We start from the raw sequence: 20,451 nt of genomic DNA, 5'->3' as shown, positions 1-20,451 counted from the left end.
AACTCATTTAATTCCTGAAACCGATCTTAAGCAGTCTATAAGCCTTACGCTGCCTCTCTATACTAGGGATGTTAAATATCGGTTAATTGAATAGTCGATTAACCTCACAAATTCTTATCAGTTAGTCAACTATAGCCAGTCCCCGAATTGCAAACAGTCAACTTACGACCATTTGCGGTTACGACCAAAGCTGTTGTAAATGGCGGGCCCCGAGTTACGAACGCGATCCTCGCTTACGAACAGTGCGGTAACTCAATGGGGTCCGACTAACGAACGAACCGAGTTACGACCAATTGCTTGGTCCGTAACCGGTTCGTAAGTTGGAGAGAGGCTGTAGTCTATAGTCCCCAGGCAGCCCCTGTCCGGGTGGGAGGAGTTGGAGCTCCTGGACCCGGAACTAGCTAGAATTGAGCTCGGCTGCCTGCCCACCTGGCTCCTAATATACTTTAAATGCAGAGCTACAGTGGGGGTAAGTCCAGGACCCAGTGGAAGCCAGGACTGAGCTAGGCTGCTGACCAGCCTGCTAAAAAATTATTGGCAAGGACCAGGGGAAAATGTGTGTAGTCTATAGCATTAACCTGTAACCTTTTGTTAATTGGTTAATCAACTACACTATTACGCCCCTGCTCTGAACCAGGGGTGAGCAATAATTTTTGAAAGGGGACCACTTAGTGAGTTTCTGAAGTAGTTGTGGGCTGCCCTGGAAGGGGTGAGGCCTGAGGCAGAAGGGGCAGGGCTGGGAGACTTTGAGTGCTCCCCTGCCCACAGATCCTGATTGGCTTGGGGGAGCATGTGAAGTCTTTGTCCCCCATCCTGCCAGGGGCACCCCATACCTAGGGAGAATCACCAGTTGTCTTGAAGAGCTGGCAGTTCTCTCTAAGGCACTGGCTGGGAGCCCTTGGCACTGTGAGGAGACTTCCTGTGCTCCCTCTGTCCCCAGACCTATCAGGGGATGCACTCCTCTCTCCCCCACCAAGAAAGGAAAGAATGAAGGAAGGAAAGAAGAAAGAATGCAGTAGCTTTGTGGGGGCTGAAGGGAGGTTTTCCCCTTAGTTTGAGAGGTACCTTGCCTCCCTTCCCCGTGCATCCCGGGGGAGTCTCTGGCTCCCCTGCCCAGGGTGCGCAGTTCCCTCTGGTGCTGTGCGCCCCTGGTAGGGAAAAGGAAATGTCACACACTTCCCCCACCTCCAGGCCAATCGGGGCCTTGGGGCGGGGGACCACGCAGTCTCTTGCACCCCACCCTACCAAAGTGCACACCTCCCTCCTGGGAGGGTGGGGCGAGTAGTGAGAGACTTCCAAAGTCTCCTCCCCCTGTGAGGGGTGCATGGTTCCCTCTGAAGCCACAGGCCCCCGGAGGGGGAGAAGACTTTGTGTGCTTCCCCGTCCCTAGGTCTCAATTGGCCTGGGAGTGGCAGGGTGGCTACGAGCCGGATCAACCGCTTGGCAGGCTGGATTCAGCCTGCGGTGCCCCCTTTGCCCACCCGTGCTCTACACAGAGATGAAGAGCATTCAGTCATGAAACAAAAGTAGGTAAATGTCCAGATTTCTGTTTTACAGGTGGGAAAACTGGAGCAGAGGAGTGTCTAGCCTAAATGTCACAAAGTAAGTGTGGGCCAAAGCTAAGAAAGAAACTCAGAATGATCTCATACATTCACAAGTAGATATAAAACAGTAGGAGTCAAGCTGCCTTCTCTTTACATTTGAAAACACCCTCTATAGCAGTGATGGGAAACCTGTGGCCCATGGGCTGCAATGCGGCCTACTGGGGTACTCTGTGTGGTCTGCGAGACATTTGTTTATCATTGCTCACAGAGTTGCCAAATTCCACTGATTTCCATCAATGTTGATTTTTCCCTACTAGTATTGCTAAAGTGACATACATATAAAGCAAAGGTATGTAATGTGAGGTGTGCACTAATTACACTCATCGCACAGGCCCAAGTCATTTATGTCTGCATCCAAAGAGCTATTATGGTACAGTTGGCACACGCTGCAAATTCTAGATACGCAAGCGTAATTAGCAAGATTATCCTATTCCAGGAGATCATCTTGATGATGAAAATCTTGTGGTCCCTTGGGATGAAAAGGGCCACTCATGTAGTCCACTCACTAGCCTAAGTTGCCCATTGCTGCTCTATAGTCATACACATAAAAGAACATTAAGGTTGCAAAATCAAGCACTGCAAAGTTAAGAAATGTCATAGTTTAAGTTTGTCTGAGAGACCTTCATTTGGCTTCCTTGAACTTAATATACAGTTTCTTTTTTTGGACCAGTCCGATTCCTGCCCCTCCCACAAGCCTCCCAGTTGCAATCTCCCACATCCCAATCTAATCCCCCAGCTCCATCTTTTATCTCCTTTGGAGTTTTAAATCAGGAAGTTTCCTCCTCCATGCTGCCTAGGCCCCGTTGTAGAGGCACCAAGAGCGCTGGAAAGAAAATATTCCTGTTCTCAGTTCTGGTGCCTAGTTCCAATTGGGTCAGCAGCAGCCCAGACATACAATTGCAGGAATGTTTTTATCTGATGCAACAGTGTTTTTAGCTGTTAGATTCGAGGAAATCAGTATTGAGAATGTGCGAACAGCAAATTATATAGTCTTATAATATGGCTAAATTTGGATGGATTTTCACTGAAACAGTGAAAGGCACATGGCTGATGTAAAAGCTACCTCCCTACCAAATTTCATATCCCTTCTCCAAATATGGGGATGGTAGTGGTGCCTAAAACCCAAAGGTCACCAGAGATTATTTAATATGGACAGAATAACACATTTTTGATAGTCTCATTCTTTACAAATTGGCTGAATTGTTTGGTTGAAATAATAATAATAAAATATTTATAATAATAACTAGCTGGAGTTAGCTGGTATTGCTCAGTCCCGCTCCCCACTGGCCAATTTGCTCCGTCCCTGCCGCCAGCCCTGCTTCCTGCCAACCGATTCTCCTCTTCCTGATCTCCCCAGGCTAGCCCGCTCTCTCCGACCCCGCCCCTCCCAACAGCTCTGCTTCCCGCTGGCCACCACTCCCCTGTTCTCCCCTGGTTAGCCCCTCTGCCCCTGACACTCCTCCTTCCCCCCCCAACCAGCTCTGCTTCCCACTGGCTGCCCCTCTCCCGATCTTCCCCGGCCAGCCCCACTGCTCCCGGGCCCCTCCCCTTCCTCCCAGCCAGCCCCACTCCCCTCCTGGCTGGTTCCTCCCCCTCCCATCAAGTGTGGCCTTTTTTTTTTTCCCCCCCAAGACTACCTGGTAAACGTAGCTGCGCAGGGCAGGGCAGATACCCGAGCTGTTGTGCGTGTGGGGGTGGGGCGAATCCTGGACGGTGCTTTGGGGCCGCATGACCTAGGGTGGGCGTGGCTGCCCCTGCAGCACAGCACGGCAGGTTATTTTTTATTTTTACAGGTTGAGATCAGGCCTGATCGGGTCCAATAGTACCTTAAAACCTTCTCCTGGAGGAAAGGTTATCCCATGGAAAGTTTAGTTGCGGTAGGTCGTATAGTGTCCAAGTTATTAGAGCACAAACATACAAACATTTTCCTTTATATATTAGATAATAATTAATAAATAAATCCAGACAGACCCAAACACCCTGATTTCAGTCCAAATGGTTAAAATGTGGCAAACCTATAAGTAACTGAAAACAGTGTCTTATAAAGAGAAGTGTTCAGCCATCTTAATTAGTGGAGCTACCACCTGGCCGATAGTGTTCAGTTTGTTATATGCATTGCTAGGTTTTATTCCTGTGCTTTGGGTCATTCTCAACAAAAATGGTTAAAGGTACCTTTCATTTTTCTCTCTCTATCACTAATTCAAGCTTTCTTCATAGATTTTCTTTAACAGAGGACTGTTTAATATTTTTGTGATACTTATTTTAAATTATCCTGTACATATGCTGTCCTTCAACCCATTATGGATCCATATTATAGGAGAATTTCTGTGGCTATTTTTTTCTATTTTATCATAAAACTACATTTGTCTTCCATATCTGATTTAATAAGTTCACATTTTAGTATTTTGAAAGCTCTCATGTCTTATACAATTTATTCTCTGCAACCTTACACTTTGGCTACGTCTACACTGGCCCCTTTTCCGGAAGGGGCATGTAAATTTCAGCAGTCGTCGTAGGGAAATCCGCGGGGGATTTAAATATCCCCCGCGGCATTTAAATAAAAATGTCCGCCGCTTTTTTCCGGCTTTTAAAAAAGCCGTAAAAGAGCGTCTAGACTGGCCCCGATCCTCCGGAAAAAGCGCCTTTTTCCAGAGGCTCTTATTCCTACTTCAAAGTAGGAATAAGAGCCTCCGGAAAAGGGCACTTTTTCCGGAGGATCGGGGCCAGTCTAGGCGCTCTTTTCCGGCTTTTTTAAAAGCCGGAAAAAAGCGGCGGACATTTTTATTTAAATGCCGCGGGGGATATTTAAATCCTCCGCGGATTTCCCTACGACGACTGCTGAAATTTACATGCCCCTTCCGGAAAAGGGGCCAGTGTAGACGTAGCCTTTGTGTGGTTGTTCATATCTATGCAAATTTAGCACAAATTTGGTGTAAAATTGTATTTACTAAAAAACTGAAGACACATTTCAGTTGCCAGGAAAGTGGCCTCCTCTCCCAATGATGTCAAAAATCAAGAGATAAAATAAAGTTATTTAAAAAAATGAAAACATTACATAATTCTTGGTATTTGAAAGGATTAAAGAATTTGGGTTTGTTTGTTTTTTTTGTGAATAAGCTTTCAATTTTTGGGGGGAATTAAAATTGACAAGCTATTCAAAATGAGCCCAAATATTATGACTAAAGTATTGTATTTGTTGCATTCGTAGGTAAATAAAATGAAACACAAACAAATCACATTCTAATATAGTCAGTTAACAGTTCCACATACCCCATACTAAGCCACGTCTCAGAGGGCTCACTGTGTTAATCTGTAACTTAAAAAGGATTTGTCCTGTCACACCTCTCTAATATATATAAGCTTTCGTGGGCACATGACTCATCTGAAGAAGTGGGTTGTGCCCACAAAAGCTCATGATACTATGTATAGTTAGTCTCTATGGTGCAACAGGACCGTTCTAAGCATATTTTAAGCTCCTGTGTGTGCCGTAAAAAACTTTGGAAAGAAAGAAAGAAAATTAATATTGCAATTCAGCCTTCATTACATTTTTCATTTGAATGTGTTTTTCAAATCTCTTAAACCAGTAAAGCAAGGTCCTGCCAAGGGCTTGTCTGTAGGGGAATATTTTCCCCCTCTAATTATAGAGGTGCATTAAAGAGGTGGGATTGTGGCTATTCTCTGTATCTTGAGGGGTGAATGGTATTGGAACTGTCTCTCTTCCAGTCAGGGGAACCTAAAGTGTCTCCCAGTATCCTGTATCCACAATAATCCAGGGGTGCTGGAATATTTTTTTTTATCATGGGGCTGCTGCTGGTGGAAACCATGTATTCGGTATTTGTTACTACTTCAAGTTGGAGGATGCAATACCACCCTTGTTCCAGCACCACTGAACCTATCTGCTTCTGCACCAAGTCCAATATCTTTTCCTGTATTCTCTTTTCTTCATTTTCTGCCTTGACAATATCCCAGCCTTTCCCCTTTCTCCTCTCTTATTCTTTCCTTCCATCCCTGTGTGCCCTGTGCTAACTAAGACTCATGCATAAAGACGGCCGGCAAACATATTCGCCCTTGCCCTCTTTCTGTCCTGCCTCGCGGGAATTACAGAGCTGAGAGCGGGAGGAGCACACTCAACCCGGCTTCCCACCATGGGCCACCCTGGCTACTCGAGTCCCCAACTTCACCCGATACGCACGCTCGCTCTGTTCACGCCCCAGGGCTTCAGTAGGCAGCGCATGCTCACTTCTAGCCTGTATGGTCGACTTCAAAGCCTTTCGTTGTATCTCCGGCCATTGGGAGCGTGATGCGTCACAATACTCTCCTCTTCCAATCGGAAGCACGGCTCTGGAACAGAAGGGTGGGACCGGGTCGCCGTGGTGTTGTTACCGGAAGCGGCCGTTGTAAAGTTCTCTTCGAGCGGAGGGGAGGGGCAGCAGAGTGGATTTTTCTGGGTCACCTCTGGGTCCTAAAGCCCACCCAGTTCTATCCCCCCCTTCCCATCTAGTCCAGACTCTGCCTGCCGGCCTGCTGCGCCAAGTCTGCTCTCCGCAGAGGTGGGAGGTAGAGGGGACGGGGGGAGAGGGGTGGTGGAGCGGGAGCAGGGGGAGACGCGGACTGGTGGGAGAGAGGTGGCTGGGGGGGAGCGGGTTTATGGGGAGGGGGTGCTGGAGACTGGTTGAGCAGGGGACGGGGAGGGACAGAGGGTGAGAGGGGGCGGCATTATCTAGGTACAAATGTGCCATTTCTTTGTAATTTCTGTGTGGCTGAGGATCCTGCGCCCCAGCGCCTCTTTTCCTCATCAAATACGCTTCGGATTTGGTGGCTTTCAGATGCAGATCGTGCCTCTCATTCTGAGTGTCCTAATTCCGAAGTGTTTTTTCCAGTTGTAAACATATTACCCTTTTCAAATGCAGCCACTTCTGGGGTGGCAGGCAACAAGTTGGTGCACAGAATAGCGAAAGAAGGAGAAAACAGCAGTGGGCGCCCTTGTGTTTTCAGGGAGTTGTTAGACTACTGAGCACTTCCTTCCAGTAAAGTGGAGATTTCTTGTAGCTGGATTATAGACAAAAGCAGTGAAACTCTGGATGTGTATCAGTTCAGAACTTGTTTTCCTAAAATGTTTTTGTACTCAATAGAAAACTAAATAGCAAATTCTAATTGGTGTAAGGCCAGGGGCTGCTTCTTGTTGTGAGTTTTGTATACATTACAAATATTCCTAAAAAAACCCCAACCTGGTCATTCTTAGAATGTTCATTGCATATTTGCAGAAAACTGTTCTCATTTTGTATGATTTTGTATCCGAGTGCTCTGGCTTAGGGATGTAAATGATTAACGGATAAGCAAAAGCTTATTGGCTAATGCTATAGACTACATGTCCCTCCTCTCTTCCCCAGTAATTTTTTTAGCAGGCTGGCCAGCAGCCCAGCTCAGTCCCAGATTGTGCCAGGTCCAGGACCTACCCATACTGTGGCTCTGCATTTAAAGTGTATTAGGAGGCAGGCAGGCAGGCAGCCCAGTTCAGTTCAGTTCCAGCTCGCACCGGGCCTGGGAGCTCAGACCCGGCCTTGACAGGGGCTGCTGCCACCCCATGTTAACTGTCTCTGTATCAGGGGCTGAAGCGTGGGGCAACAAGCAACCGGTCCACAAGGGGAGATGGTTTTTAACCTGGCTCCCCTTGCAGACTAGCTCCCACCTTGCACCCTATGTTGCTGTCTCTCATACAGAGGCAGCAGTGTGGAGTGGCAGGGCGCTCCTCAGGAGCGGGGCCAGAGCACACTGGCTGCCAGCCCCACCCCCAGGGACTATAGAATCCTTGAGTAACTGATAAGAATTCCTGAGGCTAATCGACTATTTAATTAACCAATATTTAACATCCCTACTTCAGATTTGAATGTCTGAGGCTCAGAAAACTGCAAACGAGATCTGGCTGTGAAATTGAATGTACACAGAAGTAGCAAGAGAGCTTTATTTATTTATATGTTTTACTAGAAAATTGACCTAGCATTGATCAGGTCCTTCAAGGCAGGAGTCTGGGGATGTGGAGGGTGCAGGAGTCAGGGCAGTGAGTGGGGGTCTCAGGAAAGGGTTGGAGGCAGCCAACGGCTGCTCCCTGGGACGGCTGGGGCTGCACTGCCTGGCAGGCTACTGCTCTGCAGCTCTCTGGTGCTTTCTGAGTAGCAGGGGTGTGCTTGCTTGCTACCCCTTATGGTCATTCTCGAGTATAACTGTCACTGCTGTCACTGCCCTCCCTTTCTGTTTGATAAGAAACAATTGCATTTCACACACATTCCATTGTCCTAGCACAATCAAACCATTACTTTGCTTTAAGAGATGGTAAAGAGAAAGCTGCATATCAAATTTGGTAGTCCTAGCTCTTACCATTTAGGAGGAGTTTTTGAACATACAGACTCACATAGACAGATGTGCAGACAGATGCAAAAAATTCTCAAATATATAGTAGATGTTATATTATATATTTGGTTGGAAAACTCTGATTCTTGTTATGTCTAGATATTAATGATGTACCATTTTGAACAATTACTAAAATTCAAAAGATATTAGGTTATTTTGCTTTATTTAAAGGGATGCTGTTATTAACATAACATAAAAACAAAGTCTGTGCCTTTGTCACTTACCTTTGGATTATTAAGAGATTAACCTTTTAGTACTGTTATTATTTATTATTTGTATTACTGTGATGCTGAGGACCCGGTAGCAGTAGGTACCATACAAACCCAGAACTAAAAGATGGTTCCTGTCCTTAAGGGTATACAAACTAATTATAAAACAATGGATGAATATAGACACATGGGTAGTGAGACAATATTGGTCAGCATAATATACAGTCCTTTCAGTACACCAGCAGACTGCTGTCAAATTTTGTGTACGTATCATGGCCAAAGAATTTTAAGGAGGAATTTGAAGGTGGATAATGAGATTTAGGGATGTTAAATTGTGTGTAATCAGCTAATTGATTAGTCGATAAGGGGGGAACTGCAGACCACAGCAGGGTTAACTCCCACCCCGGGAACTAACCCCACTTCAGCTCTGCCTCTTAAATGTATTAAGAGCCGCCCAGCTCTTAATACATTTAAAAGGCAGAGGCGTAGCAGGGTGCCTGGGTGCAAGCAGGGAATCAACTGATTCCTGACTTCTACCTGGTCCCCCTTGCTGTGCCTCTGCTTTTCAAATGTATTAAAAAGGTGTTTCCCCCCAGCACCATTTGGGGGAACAGAGGAGGCAGAGGCATAGCTGGGACCGGGCGCAAGCCGGGAATCAGCTGATGCCTGGCTCCTGCCCGGTCCCCACCCACTGCACCTTTGCTTTTTAAACATATTAAGAGCTTGGAAATTCCATTGACTACTCGATTAGCTAATTAAATGCAATTTAACATCCTTAGTATCTATATTGTGACTTTGTAGGTCTAAGGTATTTTTTTATAGAGGGATGCAATCTGGGGAAATGGAGGGATACAGTCTACAAAGAGATAATTTTGTATGTTTCACTCTCTTTCTGTTAGAAATGTAGTCTCAAACATGCTTTTCCGCTTATTAGGAAATGCAGTTTTCCAGCTGGCATCAGCGGAGCTCTGTCTGGTAGTAAATGTTAGCCTGACTGAGCCTCCTAAAGTTTAAATTGTTTGTTTACTATTTGTGAGTAAATACCAATGGTTCCTTTTACAATGAGATATAAACTGCCCTCTTTTATATTGTTATAGGTTTTAACGTATCCATATAATGCAAAGAGAAGAATAATCTTTGAAATGGTCTCAGTTTCTGTAAAGGAATATAATTGAAAATTATGCTCGTTATAAAGCTGACGATTCATCATCATGAATTCTATCTCACCGATCAGTTATACTATTCCTGAAATCAAACGGTGAGCTTAAGTTCCTTATATTAAAATCCACTAATATATATTGTCTTTCTGTGGAAATTTTTAATTCATATGGCAATTTGGAGGTAAGTCATTCCAAAATAAAACAACTTAAAACATACATATAATCAGGGCTTGACAAACTCCAGAGAGAGCTACTCACCAGTCCCGCACCACGCATGTGCCAGACTGGCACTGCGCACGCGCGAAGCGCCAGTGAATGGGGTGCACGGAGCGACCGGCTGAAATCTACTCGGCACGGGCGAGTAGATTCAGTAGTTTGTTGAGCCCTGCATATAATCTTATACAGCTTGTTTGAGAACAGCAGGCCAGAAGGCATGAATGATATCTCTAATAAAGCATAAGAAATGCTAAGAAAGAACAGAAGGATATAAAAAGAAAAAAGGCTGTGAGATGGAATGGGTCATCAGATATAGTTAGGAGCATTTGCACTGGGTTACAGAAGTCTTTCATTTGCTGGACAAGACAGCATTTGGTTACACTTTCTATAACTTTTTCAGTTGTAGGACTAGTTCTAGAAACTTGGGTATTGAAGGGAAGAATCTGTTCAGGGAGATTGTGTGCTGAATTGAAACTTTGTGTTTCTGAAAACTTTCTGAAGTATGTCCCATGGGTATGAAGGTCCTCAAATTCACAGATGGAAATTCTGTCAGCATCTTTGCAGTGTATTGCCATGCAGGGGTGATTTGGGGAAGGAATCAAATAGTTGGCATAAATGACCTTTGTGTTGATAAATTAGGCTATCGTATAGCTGCATTTGACAGTTTTTTGGATGTAATTTTCAGGAGTAGTGAACACCACCTTTACAAATTTCAGCCTTTAGTGTATAGTTAAATAAATTATTGCCCTTTTGGAAACCACATAGTTTTCTGGTTTCTCAAGTACTTCCAATTGGTTAATTAGAACAAGTGGAATGCACAATCGCTTTTTTTTTTAATGCACACTATGGAAAGGAGAGAAGAAGGCTGCCTTATGCAGATTTATGGATATGGCCTTTATCACTCACATCAATGCTTTTGGTTTTCTTGAGCATACAGTGTCTTGAAACAATAGTGTCATTAGCAAGAACATTGTTTCATTCTAGTGATATTGATCCTAAGCACTAGCTGTTACCATTTAAAACCTAACAGTATATGATTCCTAATTGTTTTGGCAGAGGTAACAGAATTCTGTGGTAAACTCTTTATCCTTGAAACATTATCTATGTTAGATTAAATTTTTGAACATAATTTATGGTTAGGATAGGTATGCAGAATCCTCCTTTGGCTATACAAGTTTAGAAAAATCTTAAAGCCAATTAACAAGTGGAAGAAAAATCAATCTCTTAGGGTATGTATACACAGCAGTGTTATTTCAGAATGACATAGGGCATATCTACGCTACAAGTTATTATTTTAAAGTAATGTCGATCTGGAGGATTTTTTACTTCAACTCATGGTAACCCTCATTTCATAAGGAGTAAGGGAAGTTGAAAGAAGAGTGCTCTTCCTTCGATTTCCTGCTGTGTAGACAGCATCAAAAGCAGAATTAAGTTATTTCGATTTAAACTATTCAGTTGATGTAGCTGAAGTTGCATAGTTTAATTCGACTTTAGTCTGCTGTGTAGATGTACCCTTAGTTGTGGCATAATTATAATTGCACAACTTTATTTTATCAGGGGTGACGACAAACCCTAAGACAACTTTTACAATATTGTAACCAATATGATTGCAGTACGCAAGTGAACTTTAAAGTCAGCATATTGATTTGCTGAATTGCCCATGTTTAAATTTTCATTACCTAGCTACTTCATCTGCTCTTATTTTTCTTAAAGAATATTAGAGGCAGTGTGAGGGATGGCATTTTATATATGATTTTGGTAAAAGAATACTTTCATAGTGAGATTATCCATCAGGAATATTAAATAATAGAAGAACACTTTTGAACAAGGCCGTACAGTCATCTCACTTGTAAGCTTCTGTTTATTCTAATAAAAGTCCATTGTGTGTGTATTGAGCCTTATCACTTACATATGCTTTAGTTATCTCTTCTAGTTATTGTTATGGTTTGTCAGAATCCTCTGTTCATCATATGTATATGTACAGTAAAACTCCCAATTGTCTGGCATCCAGTGGTCCGGCACTCCCGATAGTCTGCCACCAACTGGAACCCGGAAGTGTTCCGGCCAGCCGAACAATTGGAGCTGCTGTGAGCCCCATGGGCACTCATGGCTGGGAAAGGGAAGGGGAGAAGAGGGGAAGGGGATTATACCCCTGTGACGGGTCTGCTGGGACCCGCACTGTGACTGGCCTGGGGCTGGGGGGTGGGCGGGGAATGGCATGGCGAGGGGCGAACCCTCCCCCATTTTGCAGGAAGGTGGGAGAAGCCCTATGCAGCCGCCGAGAGTTTCCGGGAGGGGAGTGGGCTCCCCACCCCCCAGACTGCAGTAGTTATCGCCGAGCAGGGGATTGGGGGGGGGCACTGTGGGACCAACCCGGCAGCACCCCAGCTGCTCTGTCCTGCAGCTTCCCTAAGTCTGCCACTCGTCAGTTTCAGCAGCGGCAGTGGGGGACTTGGGGAAGTGGTGCAGAGCAGAGCAGCTGGGGTGCTGCCGGGCACCGAGCAGGGGGATGAAGGGCAGCGCTGCAGGACCAACCCGGCAGCACCCCAGCTGCTCTGCTCCGCGCCGCTTCCCCAAGTCCGCTGCTGCTGAAACTGACGAGTGGGAAGGTGCAGAGCAGAGCAGCTGGGGTGCTGCTGGGTTGGTCCTGCAGTGCCGCCCGTCTTCCCCCGTTCTGCGATAACTACTGCAGTCTGGGGGGTGGAGAGCTCGCTCCCCTCCCGGAAACTCGCGGCGGTGGCGCGGGACTTCCTCCGCCTTCCTGCAAAACAGTGGAGGGTTTGCCCCTTGCTGCGCCGTTCCCGCCCACCCGCCAGACACAGTGCGGGTCCTGGCAGACCAGTCACAGCCCCCTGCCAGAGTACCTCCCGATACTCCGGCATATTCGATAATCCGGCACCATTTAGGTCCCAAAAGTGCCGGATTATCAGACTCCTACTGTACTAGGAATAGCTCTCACATAGGGTGCAAAATATCAGAATGTGTAAAATATCAGAATACTGGATACTCTGCCATTGTTCTTGTGATTTCCTTGTGTGCCTGAGGCAGGAATGTAAGAGTTTAATCATTTAACTGGTTAACCAATAAGTATTAGCTTATTGTTTTCCTTTACGGTTAATCTTTTCTGTGCTAGCGTGTGCTGACTCCTGGGGAGCTGGCTGCCACCCAGTGCTGCAAGCTCTACAGTATGAGAGAGTCCAAATTTAAGTTTGTACTGCCTGCAATCATCAAGGTTTTGCAAAGTTCCTCCCAGTTGCTCTTCTATTTCTAGCCCTTCATACCCTCCTTACTACTACTTGATTTTCCTCTACACTCCAAGCTGCTTCTTATAATAACTGTGAAATGTGGCATAATTGAATATAACACATTTTAAAGTTATTTTATTTTTAGCTACATTATGAATTTCTTGTCACCGTGCTTTGTTTCTTAACTAATTTTTACCTTCTTTCTGTTGATTCCTTTGGGTATAGCTCCCATAGTAATACTATATGTCTGTTGTGGTTCTGTTGCAATAAATCTAGGTGCAATTTCACAAATGCTAATTATTCTTCTGGGTGAAATTCACTTAATAAACATGAGAGAGAATGATCTATGACACGAACAATTGGCCTGGTTTCACATAAAAGCAGTGGACACTGTGATATAGACACAATATAAACATTAGATCTTAAATATATATGGGATACTGTCAAGACAATTACATTCGTAATAGATTATTGACTAAATTATTCATAATGCCTTGAAACAATTAAAGTTGACAATGTTTTAAAAAAACAACTTATTATTTACCCTTTATTCTATTTTTGTTTTTCATGTTCTCAGGTTGGATGACAGCATTATTCTAATAAATGTCTCTTTCTGGTTCTCATTTAGTGGAAACTGTAATTTAGTGTTTGATAAACAATACTAAAGGATAATGTTTATTTTTAAATTTAAAACTACAGCAGTTTTTGTGATACTCTTTAATACTTCTTTTAGGTTAAAATATACAAACCATTGGTGTTGTTAATTGTGTGGAAAATCACACAGACTTTTGTAAGTCACTTTGGAGGAAACCAGGTTTTTTTTTTCATATGTGGCATGGCCTCCATTTGAAGTCTATTTTATTTATAATTGTCTTGGTTGTGTACATTTTTGTACACAAAAAAGTAGCCTTTTTTCAAAAAAAATTCAGCTGCGTCTAGACTGCAGCAGGGTTCTTTCAAAAGTAAAACGAAAGAATGTGGCAGTTTTTTCGATCGCAGCAAACCTCATTTTATGAGGAATAATGCCTTTTTTCAAAAGTACTCCTTTGAAAAAAGGCGCTATTGAATGCAAACTGTGCTTTTTCGAAAGAGCATCTAGACTCTTTCAAAAAAGCGGCTCGCTTTTTTGAAAAATCTGGTTGTAGTCTAGACGCTCTCTTTCGAAAGAGGCTTTTTCGAAAGATTTTTTTCAAAAAAGCCTCTTTCAAAAGAGGCTTGTAATCTAGATGTAGTCTCAACAAGCCAAAATAACGGAGATCTGCTGGTTCTCTTTTTAAATGATAAGGTTTATGCCTTTGCAGTGTCCTTCTAACATTTAATCAAATCAGCACCAATTAAAATTGATATAAACAGGGAAGCAATGATCGTTAAAATAGACTTCTGTTTTGCAGCCTACACTGTATCCAGAGTGAGCTGAGAATAGTGCAAAATAGTGGTCAGTCAGAGCTAGATGTTACTGAAGATCTGAGAAGGAAGCTTCATCAAGCCAAAAAAGAAAAACTGGACATAACCACTAAACATAATCAAGATGTAAGTTTTTATTCATAGAAAAAAATCAATATTTGAAATTAAAGTACTCTTAGACACTACTGCCTGTACTTTAGAGAATTCACTTCTTGTAAAAATAAGAAGAGAAGAGAAATTACATAGCAGTGCTCACTTCATATCTCTTGCAATTGACCCTGATTTTGCATTTTGGAGAACTGATGTGTGTATCGGTGGGGTTGCTGTCAGGAGGTAGCAATGGAGTCTGGTTATTTAAAAGGCACAGAACTGCTGGATCCTTTAAATCAGGGGTCAACAAACTACATCAAAATTCAGAACAAGTGTTCAACAAAGGGCTGTATAAGAATGTCCATTTGCATGACTGCATTATTATTGATAATTGACATAATGATTAACAATAGTATAAATAAAACCTTTTACTCACAGACTTGATTTAATGGGACTTCTGCTGCTGCATTTTTTCGCACATTCCTTTGAAGTTTACATCATAACTGGTCAAATCCAGCTTCATGCAGGGGTATAGGATATGGGCAGGATGTGGGGTATACGAGGAGGTGAGGGTGCGAGGTCTGGGTGAGAGGTAGGCTGGGAGTAGGGTGTTTGCCCAGGAGGAGGGGGCAGGAGCAAGGAGTTCTTGGGCTCACAGACAGACAGAAAGACTCACATATCTACGATTGTATATCTATAATATATATACATTAATAAAGTTTCTGAAACCTATTTCTCTTCTAGCTGTCCAACTATGAAAGCCAGATTGCCAGGTTGCGATCTGAAGTTGAGAAAGGAGAAGCCATTCGACAAAGTCTGGAATATGAACTGGTCATTGCCAGAAAAGATGCTGGTCTTCAAAGATACTCTGCAGAAGAAAATTTATGTGAAGCTAACAATCAACTTCAGCAGATGCAAGGTATGTTTAGAAAACTTTATATGCCCAGCAATGAGTAAATATTTTAATTCAGAGCCTCTGTATTAAGAGTCAAGCAGACAGTGACTTAATATGGTTTGCTAGTCATCACTAGTTTGGTTTGATTTGAGCTCTACCATATATTTCCTGTCTCCTCTCCAGCTCCCTTTGTGAAACTCTCTTGGATCTCCCATTACCAAATTAAACATACTAAAACTGTCCTCTCCATTCCCCACTCCCAAACAACATTCCTTTGAAATGTCCTTTGAAATGTCACAATCAAATTCTCTTTCCTCCTTCTTGTCCAGGTACACGACCTTGATGGTGTTTGACTCCTTTTTTCCTTCTCTCCCCACATCCAGGTTGTTACTCTATCTTCCTGTTCTTTCTTTCTTCTCTATTTCTATGGTAGAAATCTTGCCCCATGCCTGGTTATTTCTCTAGCCTATCTGTATCTCACTTAACACTCTCTATAAAAACGTCTCCTCTTTCTTACCTCCAACTCTTAATAATGAGTTGCAGTTTGGTAACGCTTCCCAAACTAAACACTCATCAGATTGTTGTGTTTCAGTCCCACCATGCTAGACTTGTGTGTTTTATTCATAAGCTCTAGAACAGGCTCTTTTCTTGGCCTCTGGCTCACTTCCTGAATAGTCGATTAACCTCATTAATTCTTATTGGTTACTCAACTATTTTATAGTCCCTGGCAGTGGGGCCGGCAGCCAGTGTGCTTCAGTCCCACTCCTGAGGAGCTACCTGACACTCAACACTACTGTCTCTGTATGGCAAGACCTGGCCTGCGAGAGGAGCCACTTAAAAAACCAGCTCCCCTTGCGGACTAGTACAGAAGCAGCAGCATGGGGTGGCAGCGGCCTCTGTTGCAGGGAAGTGGGAGGGTGGCACTGAGTGCCCGGACCCGGTGTGAGCTGGAACTGAGCTGAGCTGCTGGCCAGCCTGCTGAAAATTTACTGGTGGGGAGGAAGTGTGTGTAGTCTATAACATTAATCTATAAACTTTTGCGTATCGGTTAATTGACTACACCATTAAATCCCTAGTCTAGACTAGTTGTAATTGCCATCATCATCATCTCCATCTCTCCCCCCCCATCTTTTTTTGATTTCCTCCTGTCCTCTTTGTCGAGTAACCCATTCATCAACCTCATCAGATGGCCATAGTCTCCCAGCAAGTGCTCCATTCCTTAATTACCAACCCACCTGCAGTTCTGACTTGAAAAATTGGTTTGCTCTGGGCATTAGACATTTTTTTTGTCTAAGGGTAAACAATTTGAATTGATCATCATCAAGGTTTAGTTCCATTTTCTGCCCAATGTCACTACCCCTTGGAATTTCACCCGAAGATGAAGATAAAAAGACAGCAGAGAAAGCACAGACTATGCAATCAAAAGGGAGTTTGTAGTTTGATATAGACATACATATGGAAGGTTCACAATATCAAACATCGACTGTACATAGAGTTCTCAAGCATCACATAACATTCCTCTCTTTGAATCTTTCCTTTGTTTGGTGCAAGAAGTTTAAACTTTTCCTAGTGTGTGTGTCAGCTGTCCTTTTCAACTTCTTTTCCTCCTATTCTTTATTCTCCTTCTCCTTACATGTTACAGGTAACCTACAACGTTTTTTAAAAAATGGGATTTGTGCTCTTTTTCTTTACTTGTCACGTGTGAAGGACTTGAGAATGGTGTGTGTGTTAATGAAGCATTTTTCTACTTGTTTTTATACGGTAGAGTAGACATTCAGGTCTTATATACTCTGAAATTCAGGTTTTATACACTGAGGCTATGTCTACATTGGCCCCTTTTCCGGAAGGGGCATGTTAATTTCACGAGTCGTAATAGGGAAATCCGCGGGGGATTTAAATATCCCCCGCGGCATTTAAATAAAAATGTCCGCCGCTTTTTTCCGGCTTTTAGAAAAGCCGGAAAAGAGCGTCTACACTGGCCCCGATCCTCCGGAAAAAGCGCCCTTTTCCGGAGGATCTTATTCCTACTTCAAAGTACAAAGCGGCGGACATTTTTATTTAAATGCCGCGGGGGATATTTAAATCCCCCGCGGATTTCCCTATTACGACTCGTGAAATTAACATACCCCTTCCGGAAAAGGGGCCAATGTAGACGAGCCCTGAGTGGATCAGTGAAGAATTGGTAGGTTTAGGATTAAAATAGGAAGTGATTTGTTTTTGTTAAACACTACTTTTTTAGTAAAACATGTCTGTGTTAAAGGTTCAGCATTTAGTGAAGGACCTAGAATGCTCTTACTACATATTTTTGAGTTTTCAAAGAAAGACAATGAGAAATCTGTTCTTTGTTTTCAGGAATGCCTTATGAATTGTAAGAACAAGGGCGGAGGGAAGGCACAAGTTAATGATGGCTTACAAATGATGCCATATTTAAACACTTAGTTGTTAGTTTCCTTTTAATAGAAATTTTCTCCATTCTTTTAAATATCAGGTTATTAAGTATCTCCTATATAAATATGGAACATTGTAAGTTTCAGTTTACATAAATAGTCAGCTGTCAAAATCTTGTTTTGTGACTTATTTCCTGGTTTGGTTAAATAATTAGCTGATGAAAAGAGCCAAATCATGATTATGTTGCTTCTCTTTATCCATGTATATGGCTTAATGTTCATTCTCCCCAGTGCAAGCCTTCTTAAGTCTTTTCTTGATTACTTTCTGCTTTAATGGCCCCTCAGTGGCTTACTGCTTTGTTAGATGGACCTCTTCTGTGAGCTTGCAACTTTTCCAGTCTTTCCTATGGATTCTGCTATTTTCCTCTGGCAACCTTTGGTTTGTTCCATTAATTATCTTTACCTCTTAATTTATCCTTTCTTTAATCTTTTTAAGAAAATCTCTTTATTTACACTTTTAAAATTTAGAAGACAACAGAAATTAATAGTGAAAGAATGGAGCTTATATTTTTGCAAGTCTTGCTCAGTACTGCACTGTGTATTAAGTAAAATGAGAAACTAAAATAAAATCAAAGTTAGCTTAATATGAAATCCAGATCTGAAAAATATACTACTACAGGTACTTCATGGCTGATCAGCCATATACATAAAATAGTGATAGTAACATGGTTTTCAACACGCCATACTGGCAACGTCTTTAGGACAGGAGTGCGCACACAAAAGCATACAGTCTTAGTTCTATGATATATCTTCATGTCCTGCATGAGTTTTCTTGTCATGTATCTTTATTAACAATGAGGGTTTTTAGAAAAGAGATCCCTTTTCTGTCCAGGTTAACTTTTATATTTTGGGATTTTCTATAGTTCCTGCACATGCATACCTGGTGTGAATCTTCACTGAAGTCATTGGGGCTCGCTGGCATGCAGTTGTAGGGTTAGGGTATAAATGTTTCCTACAGAATGAGGATTTTTAAAGAGGGTAAGTTAGGAGAGAGAAGATTTCATCTAGGACAACAGGGAAGTCCAGTATAATTTGGGATTTTTTGGGAAGAGGGTTAAGAGATTGGGTTTTGTGGAGGGAGTTGAAGAAAATCAAGTGAAGTACAGAGAGTCGGTTTGCAATTATTGGAAGGTAATAAGGGGGAGAGATTTATTATACCCAGTGTTGAGGGGAAAGGAAGTCGGGGATTCAAAATGTATATTGAATTGTTAGAAAAGGGTGGCGAGATTAGGTTTGGGAATTAATCATTTGATAAATCCAATGAAAAATTAATTAAGATTCAGGGATACAGAGAGTACAGAGAGTTTCCCCCTTTTGTCATAGTGATCTTTAGAACTGGGAATTAGAGCAATTGGAGACAGGAGAGGGCGGTATGAATCATGGTTAAAAGAAAGGAGTGTTAAAAATATTGGAAGGAGCAGTGTTACAGATATGCATTTGACTGAAGGCAGATGTGGTGAATTCCTGGATAGTATGTAATGGATGCCAAGATCAGAGATTTAGAAGGGAGATGTATTTGCTGGAGCTTTCATCAAAGGATACTTTTATCTGTTAGCAGACTATCAATATCTAATTGGATTGAAGGAAGTAAGATGAAGACAGGAGTTGAACCTGAAGAAAAAAGCCATATAGAAGACTCTTAGTGAAGGAGATATATTAGTTAGATCTGTATCCAAGTGATATCCAAACAAAACATGGAAATTAGTTGGCTAAGGGGCATTAACTTTATGGGAATATGAAGTTAATGACTGCATGTTTCAGTCTCTCCATTTTACAAATTGAGGTAATTCTTAACTATTCATAGAGGTGTTTTGAGTTCAGTTTATTAAAGTCTGTAAAGCATATTGAGATCTCTATATGAAAAACGGTACAGAAATGCAAAATATTATTGTTATTGTTCAAGTATAGATTATTTTTAATCTATAGCTCCAGAATCATTACTGTGTATCTCCTTTTCTGCTATAAATTTAAAGGATCATAATACAAAGGAGAGCTAATACTTGTTTTATCTTTTTTTAAATATTTTTAATAAGCTAGCTGATGATGTTTCTCTCTTAAATAATAGTCATGAATGCAGAGCTTCAACAGAAATTGGTGGAGACCGAGAAAGTGTTGCTTGTTTCTCAGCAGAATTGGAAGGAACAACAGCAAAGACTTACAAGTGACTTAGAGGAGAGAGAGAACATCCTCAAGACCTGTAATAGTGAATATGAATTACTCCTGAAGGAAAGGACTAAACTGGAAAACATTATACAGGTATAATGTTAAATAGAAGTAATGAATGGAGTGACATAATGATGTCTGGACTTCTATTTGTGTGTGAATAATTTTGCTCTGAACATAAGAAAAATGTTGGTATTCTGTAGAAAGTGAAATACTTCTGCATAGACTTACAAATGTACAATCCTTATTCCTTTTGAGAGTTATGCTGTAGCAATGTACAACTTCTGACTCTCTGCTACTTATATAAAAAGTCTCCAAAGTTGCTTATTAAAATAACAAACCAAATTCTGCATGCAGTTTCTCTGAAATGGGGAGAGACTACACTTATGGTTACAATGGAAACCCTGGTGTAGATCGGGCTCCAGTAATTGTTAGTCTTCTAAACACTCAGAGCAAGATGTCAGTGTTAAGACACTGTTGACTTTCAGTGTTTTGTCTGTATTAACATTCCTACAGGTGGTGCTGACCTGATGATGTCAAAATGTCCTGCCATTTGGCAAAAATGCCTGTTACATCAAGATAGATTGTCAGGCTTCTTATATTGCAGTTG

The 20,451-nt window shown here is 42.3% G+C and overlaps 1 protein-coding gene across 5 annotated transcripts in view; it reads left to right on the top strand.

Moving 5' to 3' along the window:
- Nucleotides 1-20,451, top strand: part of CCDC171 (coiled-coil domain containing 171) — a 228,628-nt gene that overhangs the window by 2,330 nt on the left and 205,847 nt on the right. For 2 of the 5 annotated variants that reach the window (XM_075931536.2, XM_075931542.2), the window contains exons 1-5: nt 5,958-6,154; nt 9,319-9,479; nt 14,234-14,372; nt 15,081-15,255; nt 19,744-19,934. In XM_075931536.2, coding sequence (XP_075787651.2) covers nt 9,433-9,479; nt 14,234-14,372; nt 15,081-15,255; nt 19,744-19,934 — 552 coding nt within the window. In that variant the 5' untranslated portion in view covers nt 5,958-6,154; nt 9,319-9,432. Of the gene's footprint in view, nt 1-5,957; nt 6,155-9,318; nt 9,480-14,233; nt 14,373-15,080; nt 15,256-19,743; nt 19,935-20,451 lie in introns of those variants that run through there. The other 3 variants (XM_075931540.2, XM_075931539.2, XM_075931537.2) reach the window with 2 other exon arrangements.

The sequence above is a fragment of the Pelodiscus sinensis genome, chromosome 6, assembly GCF_052426305.1.
Source record: "Pelodiscus sinensis isolate ZL-2025 chromosome 6, ASM5242630v1, whole genome shotgun sequence".
Classification (NCBI taxonomy): Eukaryota; Metazoa; Chordata; order Testudines; family Trionychidae; genus Pelodiscus; species Pelodiscus sinensis.
This window is presented reverse-complemented; position numbering and strand designations above follow the sequence as displayed.